The sequence below is a fragment of the Choloepus didactylus genome, chromosome 4 (genome assembly GCF_015220235.1).
Source record: "Choloepus didactylus isolate mChoDid1 chromosome 4, mChoDid1.pri, whole genome shotgun sequence".
NCBI lineage: Eukaryota > Metazoa > Chordata > Mammalia > Pilosa > Megalonychidae > Choloepus > Choloepus didactylus.
In genome coordinates this window covers 94,871,933-94,892,994 of record NC_051310.1, presented here as the reverse complement: position 1 = coordinate 94,892,994, position 21,062 = coordinate 94,871,933, and the positions used below count along the sequence as shown (strand labels likewise).

General features: G+C 38.8%; 1 protein-coding gene across 1 annotated transcript; it reads right to left on the bottom strand.

Annotated features, from left to right (window-relative positions):
• Positions 1 to 516: 516 nt before the first annotated feature.
• Positions 517 to 20,790, bottom strand: WHAMM (WASP homolog associated with actin, golgi membranes and microtubules). Its single transcript, XM_037833165.1, has 10 exons — positions 20,089 to 20,790; positions 17,925 to 18,098; positions 14,003 to 14,153; positions 12,313 to 12,482; positions 11,074 to 11,239; positions 8,534 to 8,721; positions 6,810 to 6,896; positions 6,492 to 6,587; positions 3,205 to 3,661; positions 517 to 1,337 (listed from the first exon to the last, which is right to left on the bottom strand). The coding sequence occupies exons 1-10, from the start codon at positions 20,689 to 20,691 to the stop codon at positions 1,042 to 1,044; spliced, it is 2,388 nt and encodes a 795-aa protein (XP_037689093.1). The 5' UTR covers positions 20,692 to 20,790; the 3' UTR covers positions 517 to 1,041.
• Between the last annotated feature and the right edge of the window lie 272 nt (positions 20,791 to 21,062).

The window sequence follows — 21,062 nt, the reverse complement described above, 5'->3', positions numbered from 1 at the left end:
GCATCTCCAGCCATGCCACCCACGGAAGCAGGTCAGTCTGCAGCTGCTGACAAACCCAGACCCCTCCCAGCTACGCCAGCTGAGCCCCTTGGGCTGGTGGGGCCAGAGTTAAGAAGGAATGAGGTAGGAAGACTTTTGGTCTATGACAGGGCTTTTCTTGGAAACAAAGGGGAGTAGATGCATTTTGTTCTGTGAAAACTCAGGATTGACATGATGAAGAGTGGTGTGTATGACATTAGTGGGGACACTTTGGACAGTGAGAGGAATGGTGTGCCTTGTATTGGCTTTCTTCCCCTTTCCTAATCTTAACACAAAGCAAGGAGGAGAAAAGAGACTTTAGATCCTGAACGGAACAACTATTCCCTCTCTCTTAGTATTTGCTTAAACAAACATTTAGCTGAAATGTTAAAAACTTTAACGCTACTTAGACAGGGAGGGCACTGCTTTGGAAATGTTAAGGAATTGATTATATTGGTTCAGATTTATGTTTTCATTTCCTCATGAATGATATTGATGCATTATAAATTTTCTTTATTATAAGTTTATAGGGTTTGATACATAAAATAAATTTTATTTAAAATATTTAAAATAGTTCCTGATTTAAGCCATTTCTTCTGATTACTGCTAAAATAATGTTCACATTCAAGCCTTTACATCTGAAGAAACCACCATTCCCCGCACACGGAAGGGTAGTGTCAGTAGTCTATTAGGGTTGTTTACCATAGTAATATAAACGTTTTTCACAGTCAGGGAATGACTAGATTATCCACGGTGAAAATTAAGTGCTAGTCTCCGGTGCCAGCAATACTCATTGTAGGCTCTTATGCCCTGTCTCTGGTTTGGGATGTGAAAGTCACCACATCATCTACTTCCTGCCTGATTTTAAGAGCCACAACATTGAACGCAGGCTGCAACGTCACACTCCAAGCCTGAATGATCTTGCAGGGTGTCCTGTGGCCTGTGTGCCAGCACCCATTACTCAGGCTGGGGCATGTCCACGTCCTTCCAGCACACGAGGCAGGTGCCTCTGCCCAGGGCGAGTCAGCGGTCCCACTCGCCGGGGTTCTGCTCTTCGCCACCCTCCTCCTCGGAGTCAGTGGACACTCGCTTGATTCTCTGGAGGGCGGCCTTGATGCTTCTCTCAAGGTCACTCGAGGGCTTACTGGTGGGGCTGAGGCCAGGGTCGGGGTGAACTTTCTTCAGTTTGACCCCCTGCCTGATGGCGGCCAGGATGTGCTCACCGATGGCGGCGCGGGGAGGGGGCCACGTGGGCACGTCTGCTTTGTGGAGATGGGTCTTGCCACGCCTCAGTGAGGCCAACACTTCGTCCATTGATCCTAAAACAGAGGAAACAGAGCAAGTGCTCTCAGGGAAACATACGCTCTTCCCCAGAAGCTAGGACATTATTGTACTAAAGTTGTTAAGTCACTCATCAGTCAACACTGATTTAAACAAATCATCATTCTGTTAAACAGATATTTTGATAATCTGTTAGATCAGTATACGTTCCCTGTTTGAATCCAGGATAGTTCTTAAAAATCTCACCTGCTGTATTCTTCGGGCTTGTATATTAGTCAGTGAGGCCTTGTTCTGTGACAATGAAGTGAGTAGGTTTCCATACATGAAAAGGCTTCAAGTAAAACTTTAATCAGTAGCTCAATGAGCTGGGTGGGGGTGGCACTGGCACATTCTTGGGTATCAGGTGTGTTTAATTCCACCTACATTACCCTGCTCTATTTTTGAAGGTGTTAAATGCTGTCAAAACACAGATTAGATCAGAGTTTCAAGGGCTGGGTGAGAAGCTGTTTTTCACTTCTCCGTCACCTTGAGCCCAAGGGGATAAAATTTTTTATCCTGGAGACAGTGGGATGACTGTCACCATGCATTTAGAGATCTTCCAGGTAAGGCTTCAAGATTTAAAGTCATTTCTAATTAAGGATTTAAAGGCCATGCTATGGCTAACAAAATGATATTTCACTTTGGATTTAAACCTATAACTTGATACTGCAAATCTCTTCAGGAAGTAACAAGACAAAGTTTCAAAATCAAGGCCCTTTTTGGTGGCAGTTCACACTTTGTTATTTTCAGTGAAAGAAAGCAGTGTCTGTGAGTTGACTAGAGCTTCCTGCCTGTTGTGCATTAAACCCAGGTGGGACAGAGACACCAAGCAAAGTTCTGTCCCCATCCATGCTGATCTAGACACAGGCATGCAACCCCTTGCTTTTCATTTACATGACATTGTTGCAACCCCACAGAAACAGATCATTTGGTCTCCACGTAAAAGTGCAGACATTTTCATTTGTACCTAGTTCTAGGGCTGGTGAAACCCTGAACTCAGAATAACTGGAATGCTCAACTAACCAGAACCACAGTGTAGAATAGTTATATATAAATCATTTACATCACCTCTCACAGTAACCTTGTATATTTTAGGTGGAGGTACTCAAAACTATTTTTTACATAAAGGTACACAGCACTTTGCTACGATTTATCTAAAAGACACACACACACAAATACACCCCAAAGCCGTAGGTTCAGAGTGTGGGCAGATTTAGAGCAGTCTTCTCAATATTCAATTCTAAAGCTATAATTAGAATTATGAGTCAGAACTATAGCCGTCATTAAACAAAGAAATCTTCAGGCATATTCAGCGTACCATACTTGCAAAGGCAAAAAGTGGCCCAGTTTTTCTGGAACCCACTACATTTTAGAAAGACTTACAACAGTAAGGTTTCTCAGTTGACTGCTATAACAGCCTTCCATGTTCTGGTTAATAGTCCTGTACAATAATTTCCAACCAATACTCTGCTTAAAACCCAAGAATTTAATTCTGTAAAGGCATTAGAGATGCAACAGTAAGCTTAATTCAAAGTAGTGCTGAAAAATATTCAAATGACTGAAATCAAATGCATACTAAAGTCTTAAGAAATACGAAATAGGTTGATGACTTCTAACAGCTTCAGAGATCCTAAGTTAAGTGATCATGAAATGTGCAGAGATGGTTTCTTCAAAATAAGTTAGCATTTATCAAGCTTAGATTTAGACTACACCAACTCTGCAACAAAAGAGTAATATTTAAGGCAATAAATACTGGAATATTTTAAGACTGTAGAGCATTCTGAAAAAGATGCTGGCTTCTAAAGCTAGAATGCTTCAACAGCTTAATACCCCACGGGGAGAAGGGATGGAACTCTGGCAGATTACCTGGGCATTTAAAACTTTCAGAGTAATCCACTGGTCTTTCAGCAGGTGACTCACAGAGCAGAGGAAGTGGCTGATCATCTTTTACTGAAGTCCTGAAGTGTAAGTTTCGATGAGTGGCAGATTGAGAAGGAAAGGACAGAGCAGGGAGAGGGGGCGGTGGTGGGGGTGGGGGTGGAGGAGGAGGTTGTGGTGGTGACAGTTCCTCACTGGATTTGGAATGTGTTTGGTCACCAACTGGAACACAAATCTGGACACTTCCAGGACAGTCTTGACACTCAGGGGTTTTCACAACCCTAACTTTAGGTAAGGGAGTACTTCTGGTTTTCCTAGATGATGGACGAATTACCGACATCGTCTGAGAAGCTGGCGAGGATGCCTGCTGGGAAAGTCCAGGTGACAGGTTTGGAGTCACAGGTTCTGAGCAAGATGTCTTCAGTACAGACTGACCTGGACATTTCTGAAAATGAAAAACTGTTGTGAGAAACAAAAGAAAACTAACAAAATGCAAAAACTTCCTATAAATAAGTCTAAATGAATGAATACTTCAGAGTTTCTATGCATAGACTGTTCTAATTCAGAGTGGCTCCTTTCATTTCATACACCCACCCTTACTGCTAAATCTATTTTCATGTGTTAAAAAATAAACGTTTATATACTTTGATCAAGTAATACCTTCTCTGTAATAAAACAAAGACATGAAAGGATATATATAGATGAAAATATTCATCATAAATTTTTGTATGAAAAAAACTACAACAAATAGGAAATTAGTTGAGAAAATTGTGGCAAATTTATTCAAGAAATTACACAGCTATTAAAAATCATAAATAGTCCAAAATCTGTTAAACATCCTGAAAAAATACAGGTGATCCAATGTTAAAATAAAAATAGCAGGATACAAAATAATATGCATTATGACTACAACCATGTAAAAAAAAGTAGGTCCATGTAAACTACCAGCAGAGTCGACACCAGAGAGACAGGGATAATGGGATATTTCTTTTCTCTAATTTTTAGGCTTAGAGTAAACTCTATAATTTAAAAATGTAAATGTAAAAAGTTCTAGTCTCTCAAGTATTAGTTTAATAAAGAAAAAATCCAACCTTACAAAGAACTAATCTTGAAGAGGGAGGCCCCTAAAGAAATCACTGATTAGCCAATAAACATAAAATATACGTAGCCATTAAAATGAACTAGATCTAAACCTAGCAACACGAACTTATCTCAAAAACATAAATTAAATGAAAAACTGGCAAAGAACGTACACAATATGATTCAATTCATGATAAACAGCGTATTTCTCGCCCATATTTTTCTAAATCTTTTCAGAACAAATAGCAAAATGGTGGCAACCAGCACCAAACCAGCCTGACACACCCTCTCAGCTTTCTGTCAGGTTAACATGCCAGTTTAATTAGAATCCCAGAGTCTAATTGTGGGCCAGAGGGATCCCCCAGCCACCCAACGATCCCCCACTTGGCATCCGGTGGCAGTACGTCCCTATTGACCCTAGCCTATTAGGTTCTGCCTTATATTGTCAGGCTCTCTGTGTCCCTGAGGGCTGCCCAGGACAAATTAAATCCCTTTACCCTGGGACAGACTTACAGATATTTACAAATCAGCTTCTCTGGGCTCAAAAAGGATCATGCATCACATGATTTTATTTGTGGTCTTCTCTCTCTCCTACTTATTTCCTTCCGAATGTGCTCAAAGTGGCTTTGTTTCCGTCAAAGGTGGCATTTCTTGGTAAACACAGAACTCCCTCATTCTACACAGGATGCTTCTGTCCACACATTCTAAAAACCCATGAGCTTTTCTGCAGCTTCATCACACGGGTGACTCATGAAGCTGAAGAAACTGAATTCTCAAGGTTTTACCCCCTACATCTAAACCACACACACTCCTTTCTGCCACCCCCTGCGCAAGGGTACACCTCCATACTGGGTTTTTTGAACCAAACACCTTGCAATTTATGCCAATTTCAGGTCAATTTGTTAGATTTTAACTCATTGTTCCAGTTCATTAGGAGCTTTGGAGGCCTGATTCTGTCCTCTTCTATCTGTCTCCCATCTTCACATCATCCATATTTGACAAATTGATCACCGATTTGACTGCTTCAGGACTAGGAAGCTAGCCTTGCAGCTGTCCTCAAATCCCCTCTTCCACAGTGATTCCAGCCTGTCAATCAATAGCTGCCGGTAACACCCGACCAACTCATTACTTTTGCACCTCACAGACTCGGTGTTCACCAGGTATTCATGTGGCTCCCCTGCAATTCATCCTCCCACTGCAATTCATGCCCAGGCCCCAACCCAATCCGACTCAATCAGAATCTCTGGGGTAGAGTCTGGGCCTTAGTACTTTTTAGAAGTTCCCCATGGATCCTGATGATGTGCTGCCGGGTTGAGGACCCTGTTATGGCTCTGGAGTTAGAGAGACCTGGCTCTGTATAACCTTGAGCTAGGTTATGGAACCACTCTGAGCCTTGGTTTCGTCTGTAGCATGATGGTGGTAATAACTCACAAGGTTGTTTTAAGAATTAAATGAGAATGAACGTAAAGCACCTAACACAGTGCCTGCCATATGTACAGTAGATACCCAATAGTGGTCAGAGTAGTGAGAATGTCAGAAAACAAGAGGAAGTTAGTATACCAAGATGTATTCACACCAGTCGTCCCTGCTTTTCTTATTAGTATCCCACAGCATCCCTCCAATACCTCATTCCAGATTCTTGTCTTGGATCAAATGGGTTGTGTTCTCTGGGGGTGGGGCAACAATAAACATCGGTCTTTATGAAGGTGTTGGGATGGCAGTGATAAGAGCAGATTTATGTTTTATATTCTACAAATTTGATGTTAATTTAAAACAAGTACCTGTTTACCTTTTTTTTTTTAACCTATTCACTTTTAACCCAGCACTTTACTATATATGTCACAATGTTTCCTGGATGGCATTGTAAAGAATTTTTTATTACAAATGAGGAAAAAGCCAGCTAAAGTCAAGGGCAATTGAACTATTTCCAGTTTTCCCCACTGGTCTTATCCATGGTGGGCACAGTTAGCAAAACTCAGTGAGGAGGGAGGAGCAGGAGCCCAGGTGTCTGTCTTGTCTTAAACATCTTGATATTCTAATTCTTTTTATTTACATGCCTCAAATAATGGCATTTTGGAAACATTTCTGCATTCTAAATTATCTGTTCATAATACTTTATACTTTTCTCCTAGGACAGGTGATCTTCATTTATTTCCCCAGAAAATGTAGGTGAGGTGATTATTTCAAGAAATTACCTCTTTAAATGCTCTCAATCGTTGGAGTGTTTTTTGATGTTCCTGGTTTATCCATTCTTTTTTACTTTGCTCCTCTTCTTTTATCTTGTCTCGTTTCTACATTTAAACAAACATATATTTATAAATGTCTCAAAATAGAAGTCTTGACAAAGAAAGAGGCTGTAACCTGACATTTCCACCTGCTGCCCACCCCCGTCCCTCCGTGCTTCTCAGAGCAAGGCCGGCAGCAGGTCCAGGGCAGTGGAGCTCCAGTCCCCTCAAGTTTAGCTCAGTGTGTCTCATTACACAAAATAAAATAGTTTTTCTTCAACTACTCACCATCTGAATGTTATGATGTTGATGAAAATATTTTATACTTTCTTCAACCTGTTGCAGTCTTAGCCGATGATTTTCTGTGCATTGATCCTGGTGGAATAATAGAAATCACCCAAGCGGTTTTTACTATTACCAAGAGCCGTAGCATGAAAGGTTAAATTAAAAAGCACTGCGTTTGGACTGGAGAGCAAGACATTCTTTAATAGGATTTTCTGCTGTGCCTCAAGGGTACCACCTCCTCCACAGCCATGTGATGTGTGGGCTGACTGGCTACTTACAGGCACATAAACCCAGTCCCCACCTCCAGTCAGGACGGCCACAGCTCTGACTGAGTGCTTTGAGAGATGAGAAAGTGGATCGTCTAACCAAGTGGAAATGAGAGGAAATAGCTTAGCTCAAGGTGATTGTTTTAAACACTTTTTCCGTAATGTTATAAATAGATTTCCAAACATATCTACATAAGTTTACCCAACCTATGAATACTTGATTTATATTAAAAACTCTATTTCAACTGTTTAACCACTCTCCATAATTCCTAGTACGTGTGGAAAATACAGTGATGATAAAATAGCATTTATTGAGTATGTTTTAGTCCCAGCCTTAATGCTAAGCACTCTATATGCCTTATGCCATTTTATCTTCAAAATAACCATATACTATTATTATTCTTAACAGATGAGAAAACTGAGGCTCAAAGAGATTTAAGTAATTTGCCTAAGGTCATGTGGCTACCAAGTAGCCAAGGTGTGATCTGAACCCATGTTGGACTTCAGAGCCTGACCTCAACTACACACTATTAACCCGGTGCCTTCCAAATTCTAACATTTCCAGAATTCAGTGGCAGGAAGAATTCCATGTGGAGGGTGCAGGTTAATGCTCCAAGCCTGGGTAAAAAAAGACATTTCTTCACAGCTACACCACCAAAGGAGGGGAGGCATCTCTTCATCTCCCCGCAGTTTTATTACTGCCATGGGAAAGGGGACATCTCCCAAATCCCTTGGCTATTCTGAAATGGGGAGCAAAGGACAACATGCCCGTATATCTGTAATATCTGAAGAAAAGTTCCTAAATCCAGAAGCTACAATTCCTAAATGCAGCTATGCAAAGAATATATTCTTCTAACAGGTTTTTTAATGTATTTATATTTGCATGAAAGAGTAATGAACATTTTTGTAAGCTACAAAAGAAATCACAATTTTCATTTTTTTCTCATTCCAATAAGAAAAGCATAACAAATAAGTAAACACAAATAAAAGTCTTGATGAAAATGGAATATGGGAGTTATTTCTGTAGAAAAAAAATTAATTTCTTAGTGTGTTACCTTTTTATGTAATCATGGAGTTTTTTAAAAACTAAAAAGAAAAAACATATCTGTGACTGACATTTTATAATCAGCAACTTAAAATAAATTTTAGAATTTACTATAGCTGATTATTAGAAATAGTTTCCAGCTATTGTTATTGTTAAAGCACATGTTTATGTAATAGGCATTCAAAAAACAGTTGTCGAGTAAATGCATTAAAAACTAGAGATTATGGTAAATGCTTAAATCCCCAAAGAAACAAACTTAAGAAGAATATTGACAATATATTTTAACTATAACTACAGATATCTAATAACCACATAAATTAATCACTGTTGGTAAAAGCCTTATTTTCCACACCCTGTTATCTTTCAGAAAAGAAATCTCTGGAAGGAGGAAAGAAAGCAGCATTGGGCTCATGTACCTTTTTGTTCCTGAGATAGGCCCTTCTTGCGCAGATCCTGCCTCTCCTGGACTCCAGCCACTGGGCCTGCCGGCTGAGCTGTTTCACCTCCAAGTTCTTAACCTTCTGCAGCCCCGCTACCCCATCAATGGCTTTAAGTTCCTCGGGACTTTCACATGCATCGTAATAGACAACTTCATCCTCTTTCTCTAGAAATGTAACGTATTAGTGATTTTTTAAAAAGTGTTATTATTGAAAAATAATGCATAAAAATTTTCAAAATGTAAGAAAAGTAACGATCACTTGAACTCCCACCACCCATGGATAACCAGTTAACATTTATGTGTGTAGCTACACATATTAATAAACACAGAGTTGGAGAAGAACATTTTCTAGGTGATGGAAATATAATTTTAATGGCTACATAGTATTCTCTAATTTAAGCATTTCCTGTTGTTAGAATGTTCCAATTTTCCATTACAAATTTCACTGATATGAACATCTCTGAATATAGATCTTGGTATTATGTACCTTTTTTATTACTTCTCAGCAGATGACTATTTAAGGCTCTTGACACCTATTACCACACTGCTCTCCTAAAAGGTACCGTAATAATATTTAACACACCTTGATTGAAATAATAATAATACATGCCTATTGTAACAAATCCACACCCTACAGATGTGCATTAAAAAGTGAAATTTTCTCCCTCCTTCACCAAACCTTCTGAATCCCATTCACAGAGGAAAACAGTATAAACAATTTGGCAGTATTCTTCCAGATTAACTTTTTTTTAAATAGAATTTTTCCTAAATATGTAAAATGTTTATATCCTGAAACAACTGTAAAATTTTTTGAATACCTAGGATTAAACTAAATATTCACAATCCACATGAAGGAAATAATTAAACTTGGAGGAACTTTAAAAAATGATAAATAAATGGACAGACATACCATGTTCTTGGATGGGAAGATTCAAAATTACAAAGATGACAATTCTCCCCAAATTAATCTCTAATTTAAGTACAATCCCAATCAAAATTCCAATGAGTTTTTATTTGTTTGTTTTGAACTTGCAAAAATGATTCTAAAGTTTATCTGGAAGGATAAAAGTGTGAGAATAGTCAGAAAACATGTGGAAAAGTAGAGTAATGAGGGAGTTACCTGCCTTACCAGATACTAAAATGTAATTCCAAGTTACTACAATAGTAAGGTATTGTACAGCACAGGACATTCACAAATCAATGGAAGACAATGATAACTCACATGTAGATCACAGTAAATCTAATCGTTTTGGATATGAGAAAAGTAGCAAGTCAAAACAGTGGGGAGAAACATTTTTAAAAATTAGTTATTGAGACTGCTAACAACAGTCCAACCTACCAACCTCAAAATAAATTTCACCTAGATTAAACAGCGAACTGTTTTTTAAAACAAAGTAATAAAAGTAATAAAAGAAAATAAAAGTAAATGTTGATATAATTTTGAGATAAGGAGAACTTTACTAGGCATAACACCAAAAGCAGAAACCATAGGGGAAAAGATTGATAGACATGACTACATAAAAATTACATATTTCTACAAGGCTAGAAAAAGCAAATGTTAGGCAGGGAAAAATTATTTACTATCTTTAATATGGAAAGGAAATACTCCAAAGAAAAATGGATAAAGATCATGAGTAGGCAGTTCACACAAGAAATAAAAATGGCCAGTAAACATGCAAAATGGCCAGTAAACATGCAAAATTGTGTTCAATATCTCTTCTGATTAAATAAATTAAAGTTAAAAGATGATTTGTTTCTATAAAGTAGGCAAGACTTTAAAGGAATGGCATAAGGATGGGGAAAGAGATGTTCTCATAATCTGCTGATCTGTACAACCTATCTCATTTAGTAGCATGAAATTTAGAAGTTAGAAAATAATATGGAAGTGAGGAAAAAGGTATATACAATGATTGCTGTAGTATTGTTTATAACAGATCTGTATCAAACAGTAAAATATCTACTGTCCTTGACCCAATGATTCCTCTACTAAAAATCTGTTTCAAAGAATAATCTGTCCTGTACACAAAGATATATAAAGGAAGGTTTTTCATGATATAGCTGTCTACAACAGTGAAAACTAAAAATCACAGCATATCCATATAGTGGAATACTGTACAGCCATTAAAATTATTGGTGTCTTTATTACTTACTGAAACGGAAAGATTATTATGCATTAAATGAAAAAGAGCTTACTGAACAGAATTTATAGTTTGGCCTTAAAAAATGATAGATATTTATTTATATATATATTGGTATACAAAAGAAGACTAGATAACAAATTGTTATCACTAAGTATAACTAGATAATGGGACTGAAAATAATAATAGTATTTATTTCTTTGTCTCTCTGTGTGTCTAACAATGAATATATTTGTTTAATAATAAAAACACTGAAGGGAATTTTGGAAATTTCAGCAGATGTATAGGCAATTTACAAGGAGTAATTGACAATGTAGTCTGTATTTTCTTAAAATGCAATTCAAACATTTCAATATATTTACCTACATATAAATTTTACCTTTTATAAGTCTTTTAATAGAGTCCAACTGTGTAATAAGCAGTATTTCTTCATATTTTAATATATTGAATTTAACATCATATAGTTCTAATTGAACTTCGTAATACTGTATTTCTAATTCATCTACAACATCTATATTTTTTTCTTGTTCTGGAAGATCTTCCATCTTGTTTTCATGGAAAACAGAAGAATAAGTTAACATAATTAGCATATTAAAAGCAAACTTCAGAAACATTCTAGCTATTTCTTATTCCTCACTCAGTACTAAATATAAAAAAGCAAACAGAGATGAAATATATTTGGGGATTGATTTATAGTCCCCAAAAAAGGCATGTCCTGGTCCAGCAAGTGTGAACCCTTTTGTAAGAGGGCCTTGAAGATGCAATTATGGTGTACCCAAACTGAACAAGGGTCGGTCTTAATCCAATATGGCCAGAGTCCTTACAAGGAAAGGAAGTTAGAACTCTGAAGAGAAGCCACCAGAGGAACAAGAAACTGGAAGTCAACAGAACCCAGACAGACAGCAAAAGACATCAATTGCCATAAGCATTGCCATGTGACAGAAAAGCCAAGGACCAAGTATCACAGGCAGCCAGCCCCAGAACTCCAGTCTTTGGGGAGAAAGCGTTGCCTTGCTGATGCCTCGATTTTGAACCTTTCCTAGCTTCAAAACTGTGAGCCAATAAATTCCTGTTGTTTAAGCCAATCCACTGTACTGTATTTGTTTTAGCAACTGGTAAACTAAGCACTTTTCCACTTCATCTAGTGATACAAAAATGGCTTATTCATTGTTCATTCCAAATACACTGTCTTATCCTTGAAACATGAAAACATTTAGATTTTGAGAAAAATTAATAACAAGGAGGTATTTACAGTGTTTTCTGCTTTAAAGTCATAAAATAGGAAAAAAGTTTAAATGACTATGATCCTAGGATGAAGCACCCCTTTTGTTATTCTAAAGTTGTGCTAAAAGCATTGCCTGATTGATTTTAAAGTATATCACCCACCCTAACACTAAACTCAGTGTTGTAATAAAGTGAATCCTACAATATAATACTCCAAAAACATCTTGGCCAAAGGGAAACTTGATGGCCAACCTTTGATAGTCTGTAAATTCTTATCTAGTAGAAGACGGTGTTGGAATAAGTGAAGAAACTCCTTAACAATATCTGGAAAGAAAAGTGCTATCTAAAATAAAAGTACATTTTTATAACCAAGTTATATTTATCTTGGTCTTACCTTTCCCCGAATTTCAGCTGTTTTGTGATTTAAACACAACTCTTTGGCTCTCATGAGTTGCAGAGTCTCTTGAGCTAATAGTAGCTTGAGCTTTTCTAATCTGGGAGTTGCTGAGGCCCAGGCAACCTGGCCAAATCTCTTTCTATCCTGTTCCATTTGTTTCTGCATTCCTATTGGATGATAATAAATTAAAAAATAATTACAACTTGTTAAAAAGGAAAAATTTACCCTGAGCTAATCCTGTCTTTATTGCCTCCCATATTTCCTGCAATTTTAAAAAGAAAACTTGTTTATTTTAATAACTTTTCTATTATCAGAAAAATAATACACTGTCATTGATAGAAAATTTTAGATACGCCATGTGATGGTTAATTTCATGTGTCAGCTAGGTTGTGGTGTTCAGTTGTTTGGTCAAGCAGGCACTGGCCTGATTACTAGTGTGAGGGTATTTCACAGATGGATTTTAATCTGTAATCAACTGACTGCATCTATGGCTGACTGCATCTACAATCAACAAAGAAGACTGCTCGCAGCAGGGTGGGGTGTGTCCTTATCCAATCAGTTGGAGGTCTTAAAAGCCAGAACTGAGGTTTTCAGAAGACAGAAAGAAGACTTTCTGCCTCAACTTCAGTCAGCCATCTTCCCCTGGGAAATACGGATTCAACTGCAGAATCTCCTTTTCCAACTTGCAGCCTGCCCTATGGAATTCAGACTTGCTGGCCCCCATGGTCACGTAAGCCAGTTTCTTATAATAAACCTCTTAATATATAAATATACATCTATACACACACTCACACACATCTTGTCATTCTGTGTTTCTGGACTAATCATAATCTGACTAATACACTCCATTAAAAATTAATTATAATAATAATAATATACCATGATCTCACCTACTTGAGTCAAATGCTATTACATTTTGGTGTATATATTTTCTACGTCCAGTTAGACAAATGTAGATAGTGTCACAAAAAAACAGGATCACCATTCTGCTTTATATCTTGCTTATTTCACTTAATAAAACACGGAACTTGTAACATTCATAAAAAGGGAGTCATGCTTAGTAACTACATGGTATTACATTTTATGGATGTTTCATAATTTAACAAACTGACAGACATTTCCTGTTTGGGGCCATGACTGACAATGATTTAAGACAAAAGTCCTTCACCCAGCCCATAAGACCCCACGTGGTCTGTCCCTGCCTGCTTTGCCTCCTCCGTCTTGCCACATCTCCATCCCCCCTGCACTCCAACCCCATGGGCTTTCTTTAAGTTCCTCACACATGCTGAGCTTTCTCAAGCCAGCGGCCCTTGAGAATGCAGTTTCGTCTGCCTGCAACTCTCTTTTTTGCCCTCTTCACTTCCATTTACCCTTCAGATAGCAGGACAAGTGCCACTTCTCAGAGGCCTTTGCTGACCTCCCTGATGGCGCCTAATCTCTCTCTCACAAGCTCTCAGAGTCCCACATTCTTCTTTGCATCCCTTGCTGACATTGCCATTTTCCATCTCTTTGAATGAACAATGATTATGAATTCTCTCCCTCACCAGACTGTACACTGTCTGTCTGTACTGATACTGAATCTCCAGCACCTAGAGGACACGGTGCCTGGTGTTTACGAGGCAGGCAAATGTCTTCCGAATAAAATGAAAATTACACGTAACTTAGCATTAACATTTTTTATTATTACCTGCTAATGCTTTTACTGTTTCCTTAAAATAATTCACTGTGATATCTTGGATGGAAACTACACTGTCTTCAGCCCGTCTGGTCCATTCTTCGGCTTCCTTCTGCAGAGAAACTATCCTTTTAGGACCCAGATCATCCTCATTTAAAGACTTCTACAGAAAGAAAGAAAAAGTGTATTAGAAGATAATAGTAATGTGGAGCTATTAGGAAATTGAAAGGTAATTGGAACTATTTTAATTACTTTTATGACCACTAGTCAATTAAATTTTCATTCATCCAGCAAAACCTTACTGAGTATGCATAAGGCTCTCAGCTGGGCACCACCCAGAAGACAAAAAGATACTCTGGGGCATAAAGGAAAAAAACAAAACAAAACAAAATAAATACCTACTTTCACTAAGCATTATCAGAACAACTTTATCTAGAGAAAAAGGCTGTCAAGTTATGTTTATCATTAATAATTACAAAGCACTTAGCACAGGGCCTGGTGCACAGCAGTTAACTGTTAGCTGTTGCTGTGCATTTTTTTAGAGATGTGGCAGTAAGTTTTCCACTACGATGGTTCTTTTCTGAAGGGCAAAAGTAAGACAGTAACCTAAAAGTAAAATCTGTGCATTTATGATTTTGACATTTACTGTGGCATCTGGCATCCAATTCTTCCTCTACAAAGCATGATTTATTGACATAAATATATACAAGTTAGTCATCAGGCAAATACAAATCAAAACCACAATGAATACTGACTGCATTTTAAAACTTCAAATTCCCTGTGAGACCAAGGTAAGAGATGTTTAGTTGGTGCAAGATCTATATTTCCTAAACAATTTAACTCATAGTTTGTTCAAATATCATAATTATATGGAACTTTTAATAGGAAGTGAGACCTGGTAGATTTCCGTAGGTTAGTGTGAAATAGTGACACATCCCAAAGTAATTTGGACAGGGAATAAAAATATATATGCAGGGTCCCCCTGAGGAGCCGGGGGAAAATGCAGAGGTGTTGGGCTTCCTCACCTGAATTGTTGTTGATATTCTCACAAATATTGAGGACTGGCAGTTTGATGTGCCGAGCCCTCTGTCATGGGACTTGCCCTTATGAAGCTCGTTACTGCAAAGGAGAGGCTAAATCTGCTTATAATTGTGCCTAAGAGTCTTGCCCTGAGTACCTCTTTTGTTGCTCACATGTGGCCCTGTCTCTAACTGAGAGCCACCTTGTCAGGTGAACTCACTGCCCTCCCCTTATGTGGGACGTGACTCCCAGGGGTGGAAATCTCCCTGGAAACGCAGGATATGATTCCCAGGGATGAACCTGGATCTGACATTGTGAGATTGAGAACATTTTCTTGACCAAAAAGGGGATGTGAAACGAAACGAAATAAAGCTTCAGTGGCTGAAAGATTCCAAATGAAGTCAAGAGGTCACTCTGGTGGGCATTCTTAAGCACTATACAGATATCCCTTTTTAGGTTTTAATGTATTGGAATAGCTAGAAGTAAATACCTGAAACTATCAAACTGCAACCCAGTAGCCTTGACTCTTGAAGATGATTGTATAGCAATGTAGCTTACAAGGGGTGACAGTGTGATTGTGAAAGACTTGTGGATCAAACTCCTTTAGCCAGTATATGGATGGATGAGTAGAAAAATGGGGACAAAAAACTAAATGAAAAATAGGGTGGGAGGGGGGATGATTTAGGTGTTCTTTTTACTTTTATTTTTTATTTTCATTTTTTCTGGTACAAGGAAAATGTTCAAAAAATAGATTGGAGTGATGAAGGCACAATAATGATGGTACTGTGAACAATTGTACATTTTGGATGATTGTATGGGATGTGAATTCATCTCAATAAAACTGAATTTAAAAAAATCTTTGGAAAACTTAAAAAAAAAAAAAACCACAATGAGATACTACTTCAGATTCACGAGGATGGCTAGAATCAAAAAGACAAATGATAATAAGTGCTGGTGAGGATGTGGAGAAACTGGAACCCTCATACACTAATGGTGGGAATGTAAAACGGTGCAGTTGCTTTGGAAAACAGCCTGGCAGTTCCTCAAAAGGTTTAACACAAAGTTACCATTTGAACCAGCAATCCCACTCCCAGGAATACACCCAAGAGAAATTAAAGCAGACATCCACACAAAAACTTGTGTATGACTGTTCATAGCAGCATTATTTATAATATCCAGCAAATAGAAACAAGTCAAATGTCTATCAACTAAAAAATGGATAAATACAGTGGGGTATTATTCAGCTATAAAGAGAAATGAATAACCCATAACATTCTTTCAAATTTGCTCTCTAACTACTTGTTAAATAGTGCTTTGAAAGTTATCACTTTTCTGTATACTTGTTATATTTCACAATAAAAAATGTTTAAAAAAAGGAAGGAAGGAAAGAAAAAAAGGAAAGAAGGAAGAAGGAAAGAAAGAAAGAAAGGAAAGAAAGAAAGAAAAAAAAGAAATGAAGTTCTGAAATATGCTACACATGAATGAACCTTGAAAACATTATGGTGGGTGAAAGAAGCCAGGCAAGAAGGACTACATATTGTATGATTCCATTTTTAGGAAATGTCCGGAATAGGCAAATCCACAGATACAGAAAGTAGATTCGTGGTTTCCAAGAGCTGGGGAGAGTGGGACATGGGAAGTGACTGCTAACGGATATGAGGTTTCTTTCTGGGGTGATGACAATGTTCTGCATTAGACAGCGGTGATGAATGCACAACTCTGAATATTATACTGAAAGCCATTGAATTTTAACTTTAAAATGCGTGAACTGCAATGAGGAAAGGTGTGAATGTAAGAAACGAGCACAGTAATTGATTAAACATGTTGATAAATTTAATAAACTATTGATTTAAACACACACATACACACACAACTAATTTTTTGTGCTTTAAAAAATGTAAAACCAAAATACCAGATAACACTCTTAATGGGAAAAGCATCCGAAGATCCCTATCATGTGCTGGAGAAAGTTAGAAACACTAGATAACTGTATTCTTTCTTGGGGAAAAATCAGGGTTAAATGAAGGAATAAAGCCTTGTGAAAAATCAAATACCAGAGAGAAGAGTAAAGAACCATCAGCGCAGTAGGAAGCAAGCCAAAAAATGCAATGTGTGGAAACCAAAGGGGGGCTTAACTTCAAGGAGGCATTTGTCAACCATATTAAGTACTCCAGAGAAATTAAAAATAGTCTGAGGGAAAAAGGGGGTGAAATGTATGATATGTGAATCATATCTCAAAGCTGTCATTTAAAAAAAAGAAATATATACAGGATGTAAAGACTTTCAAAATAATGAACAGAACAACCTTCTCCACAGGTTGAAGAGGCATGAGTTTCATCTAAAGGTGACACTGTCTTTACAGTATAGTAAAGTCACCTTGTGCAGCCAGCAGGATGAAGAGATCTCTCTAATGTCTTCTGATTCCAACTGGCTGAAACTCTAGGCAAACTGTTTAACTCTGCTAGGGCAATAATGGCTCCTCTAACTAATGTCACAGAGTTGTTCGATGACTCAGTGAAATGAGAGCCATGACAACATTTACTAAAGTTAAAAGTACTGTATTACAATCTAGAGCCCTGCTATTTAAGTTCTCATCCTATTTTTATGGAATTTTCATGTGTCGTTAGAGGCAGAAAATAAACCACAGCAAATAAGCATCCTATCAAAAACAGGACATCAGCAGAGGTGTTCCAAGCCTTCTCTACAGAAATCTTAAGGCATTGAGAAGATGCACAATGTAAATATCTTCATTTTTAAGTCAACTTTTAAATATATATTCAACATACCTACAAGACCATCTAAACATAAGAGTGAATCCAAAGTGCAAACACAGGATTGAACCTTAAATGTGACTAAAGAAACAATAAATGGCAAATAGCAAATATGATAAAATAAAAATATAAAGAAAACATACCAAAATGTCAAGCTTACATGAAGTTGCAACTTCTCGCATATCCCTAAATGGCTGCAGTAAATACTGGTAGAACATGGTTGCCATGGTAACTAAATCCTGGTATGCTTCATCCTCCTCTTGATAAACTTTCATTAACTCCACCATGGTGTTGGCTTTTTCATGCCCTTCAAGAACCTAGACAGCAAAAAGTAAATAAAGCTCAAGTATGGAAAGTTTTTATAAGATCATACCATACAAAACTAAATAATAGAAATGCTAATGTTCTAAACTTTAATATATGAATCTTAAATACTGATTAAATATGAAAATATTGTTTTTCAACCAAAATGCCCAATAAAACATAAACAAATAAATCATGATATATCGATGGTGGAATATTATTACTCTGGTCATTTGGTCCTGTGTTTTTGAAGATTGTTTAGTAACATGGGACTTTTATAATATGAAATGGGGAAAAGCAAAATAGAAAATTTTATCTCAAACTATGTGCTAAGTATGCAGAGAAAAGGACCTGAAAAAGTCATCAAATGTTAACAGCAGTTATCTCTGTGATAGATTATGGGTTTTTTGTTTTTTTTTTCATTCTTCTTTTCAGACCTTAAAGGTTTTATGACCTGTACTCCTTTTTTAAAAGCTCATAAGGACATTAAAGAGATGTCGCCAAATACTTCTTCTAATTCTCCAGGTTAATAAGGCCACCAAGCTGCCAGCAGAGGTGCACATTTCCAAAACTTTAGCTGGGCCTCTAGTCTATGCAGACCTCTGCTGCTGGTGCAAGGGAGAAAATAAACTGAGCAGTTTATAATCTAGATGAATTTGTTTGGTAAGAAATCATCTTATCCCCAGGAGAAGAGAAATAAAATCAAGTAATAGTATAGAATTTTTTTCAGTCAATACATTCTTAAATTCTTCTATTTCCAACCCTCAGTTTAAGGATAAAGTTATCTACTTTCAGTTGCAGTTCTTTCCAGGTTTAAAAGAAAAAGTTTCCCTGAACAAAATTTAAAATAATTAAAAAAAAAAAAAGTAAACTTGAAGCAACTGGTACTTTTCAGCCTTATTTCTTAACCATTCAGAAAATTTCAAGAATTAAAACATTCAGCTTCATTTTATATATACTAGCAATTGGTCTAATTCTAAAATTAATTGCTTTTCTATTCTAAATAGAGATGAGTATTAAGATTATCTATTTTAATTTAATTCCTTTTATAAAACAATATAATTTGAAAAATTCATTCTATATTTAGTTTGAAAGGATGTAATTAAAATAATGAGATGTGGCTAAATTCTCTTACACTTCCCTTCCCCCCCACCCCCAAAATACACAGATATAACATTGGAAAAATCATTCCGATTAATGAGAAAGAGCAAGAGGACATTTTCAGGGTGTAGAAGAAAGCCCCAAATCTTGACTCTCCTTATTATATCGTGGCTACATACACCATATTTTTCCTAAACTCTTTTGTGAACTTGTATTTCCCCTTCTCCTTAAGTTCTACAAGTTTACCATTCAAATAATCAAGTGCTCGTTGCCTCAAAACTACCTCCTTCAAGCTTAAAAGGACACTGCTATTGCTATTCCAAATCGATGAGTAAAGCAACACTTCCTGTTGGTTTTCCATTTGACCTAGTCTTTATTATTTAAAACACTGACCTCCTAGAAGTCCCTTCACCTCTAAAACATTTTGTCTCCATTATTGGTCTTTCCTCCTAAACAGAACCTGGAATTGCTTACATTTAGTCCATGTTATTATTTTCTACGTGTATGGGATATTTTCAGTTTTACTTTCAATATATTCTGGCATTTCCTGTCAAAACAGCCTGCTCTGGCATTATCTTCAAGGAAAAAGTTTAAGGGCCTAACCTGGCTCCGAACTGCAAATAGATTTTGATTTAACTTAATATGGCCTTTCCCTGGGCCTTCTGCCAGCTCTCGCAGAATTCCCCGGGCAGCTCCCCTTTACAGAGGGAAATTCCTCTGTAAACCTGCTTTCCCCTGCACGCCTCCTCCACGTTAGACTGTTAAACTTGACCTGACTCAGTACCAGTGTTGTGGAAGAATCCTGACTCTTTAACACTTGACCTCACTCACTGAAATGATCCAGAACATAAACACAGAAAAGCAAAAGGGAAGTCGGGGTTCCTCCGCCAGGCGAGCGCGTACCTGGAACAGCCGTGCGCGCGCCTCTGCCCACCGCGCGCGCAGGGCCCTCTCCCGGAACTCGCGCAGGCTCTCGCAGTCTGCCGCGCCGCTCTCGGCCGGGAAGAGCGCGTCGCGCACGGTGGCGCTGCCGCAGCCGTCGGCCGCCTCGCCCAAGTAGCGCTCCAGCTGCCGGCACAGCTCCTGCAGCGCCGCCTCGCCGGGGCCCGCGCGCGCCGGCCACACCAGCGCCCACAACCCAAGCCCCAGGCCCCAGGCCCAGCCGCCGCCCGTGTCCAGCTCCGGCGGCAGCCGCGGGAAGCAGCGCTCCAGCGGCGGCCACAGCGCCGCCAGCTGCCGGTGCGCGCCGCGGAGCCCGGCTGCCGAGAGAAGGCCGGCCCAGCTGGGCGGGGGCGCGGCGTGCTCGGGCCCCGGCTTGGACCCCGGCCGGTTTCCCTCGCGCCGTCGCCGCCGCTGCGCCGTTCGGTCGTGACAAGTCACAGCGAACTTGCCCTCCGCGTCATTCCAGGCCACGAGAAAGCGCAGCTGGTGCCGCTCGGGCTCGGCGAAGAGGTCCTCGCGGAGCGGCACCCAGCCCTCCAGGCTGTCGGGCTGCTCCTCCGCCATAGCCGCCGGCGCTCAGCGGTCCGAGGATCCGACTCGCAACGGACCGGCCCCCTCCCAGCATCCGCCACAGGGCAGCCCGAACCGCGACATTTTACGCTGGGGTGTTACTCAGGTCTGCGTCCCTGCGCCTCCACCGCCCCTCCTCTGGCGCTTTTGATTGGCTGTCTGAGGGCTGTGAGGCTCCCAGCTGGCGTCCGAGATTGCTTGAGTCATATAGTAGGGGAGGATTGGCGAAATCAAGGAAAAGGTTACATGGTCTGTTTCCGACCCTACCCTTTGGAATCGGGCAACCTTGTCTGGAGCCAGGGAAGTACCACTCTTGCTTCACCTTTTCTACCGTTGTACATACGGACGTTGGAAAAATATTTGTT

What these genes read in the sequence shown, in the direction of transcription:
- WHAMM (XM_037833165.1), bottom strand. Translation starts at nt 20,691, where the DNA reads ATGGCGGAGGAGCAGCCCGACAGCCTGGAGGGCTGGGTGCCGCTCCGC. An exon ending in CCTATCTCAGGAACAAAAAG is followed by an intron (nt 6,897 to 8,533) that starts GTACATGAGCCC and finishes TTATTCCACCAG; the next exon opens with GATCAATGCACAGAAAATCA. An exon ending in AACATCATAACATTCAGATG is followed by an intron (nt 6,588 to 6,809) that starts GTGAGTAGTTGA and finishes GTTTAAATGTAG; the next exon opens with AAACGAGACAAGATAAAAGA.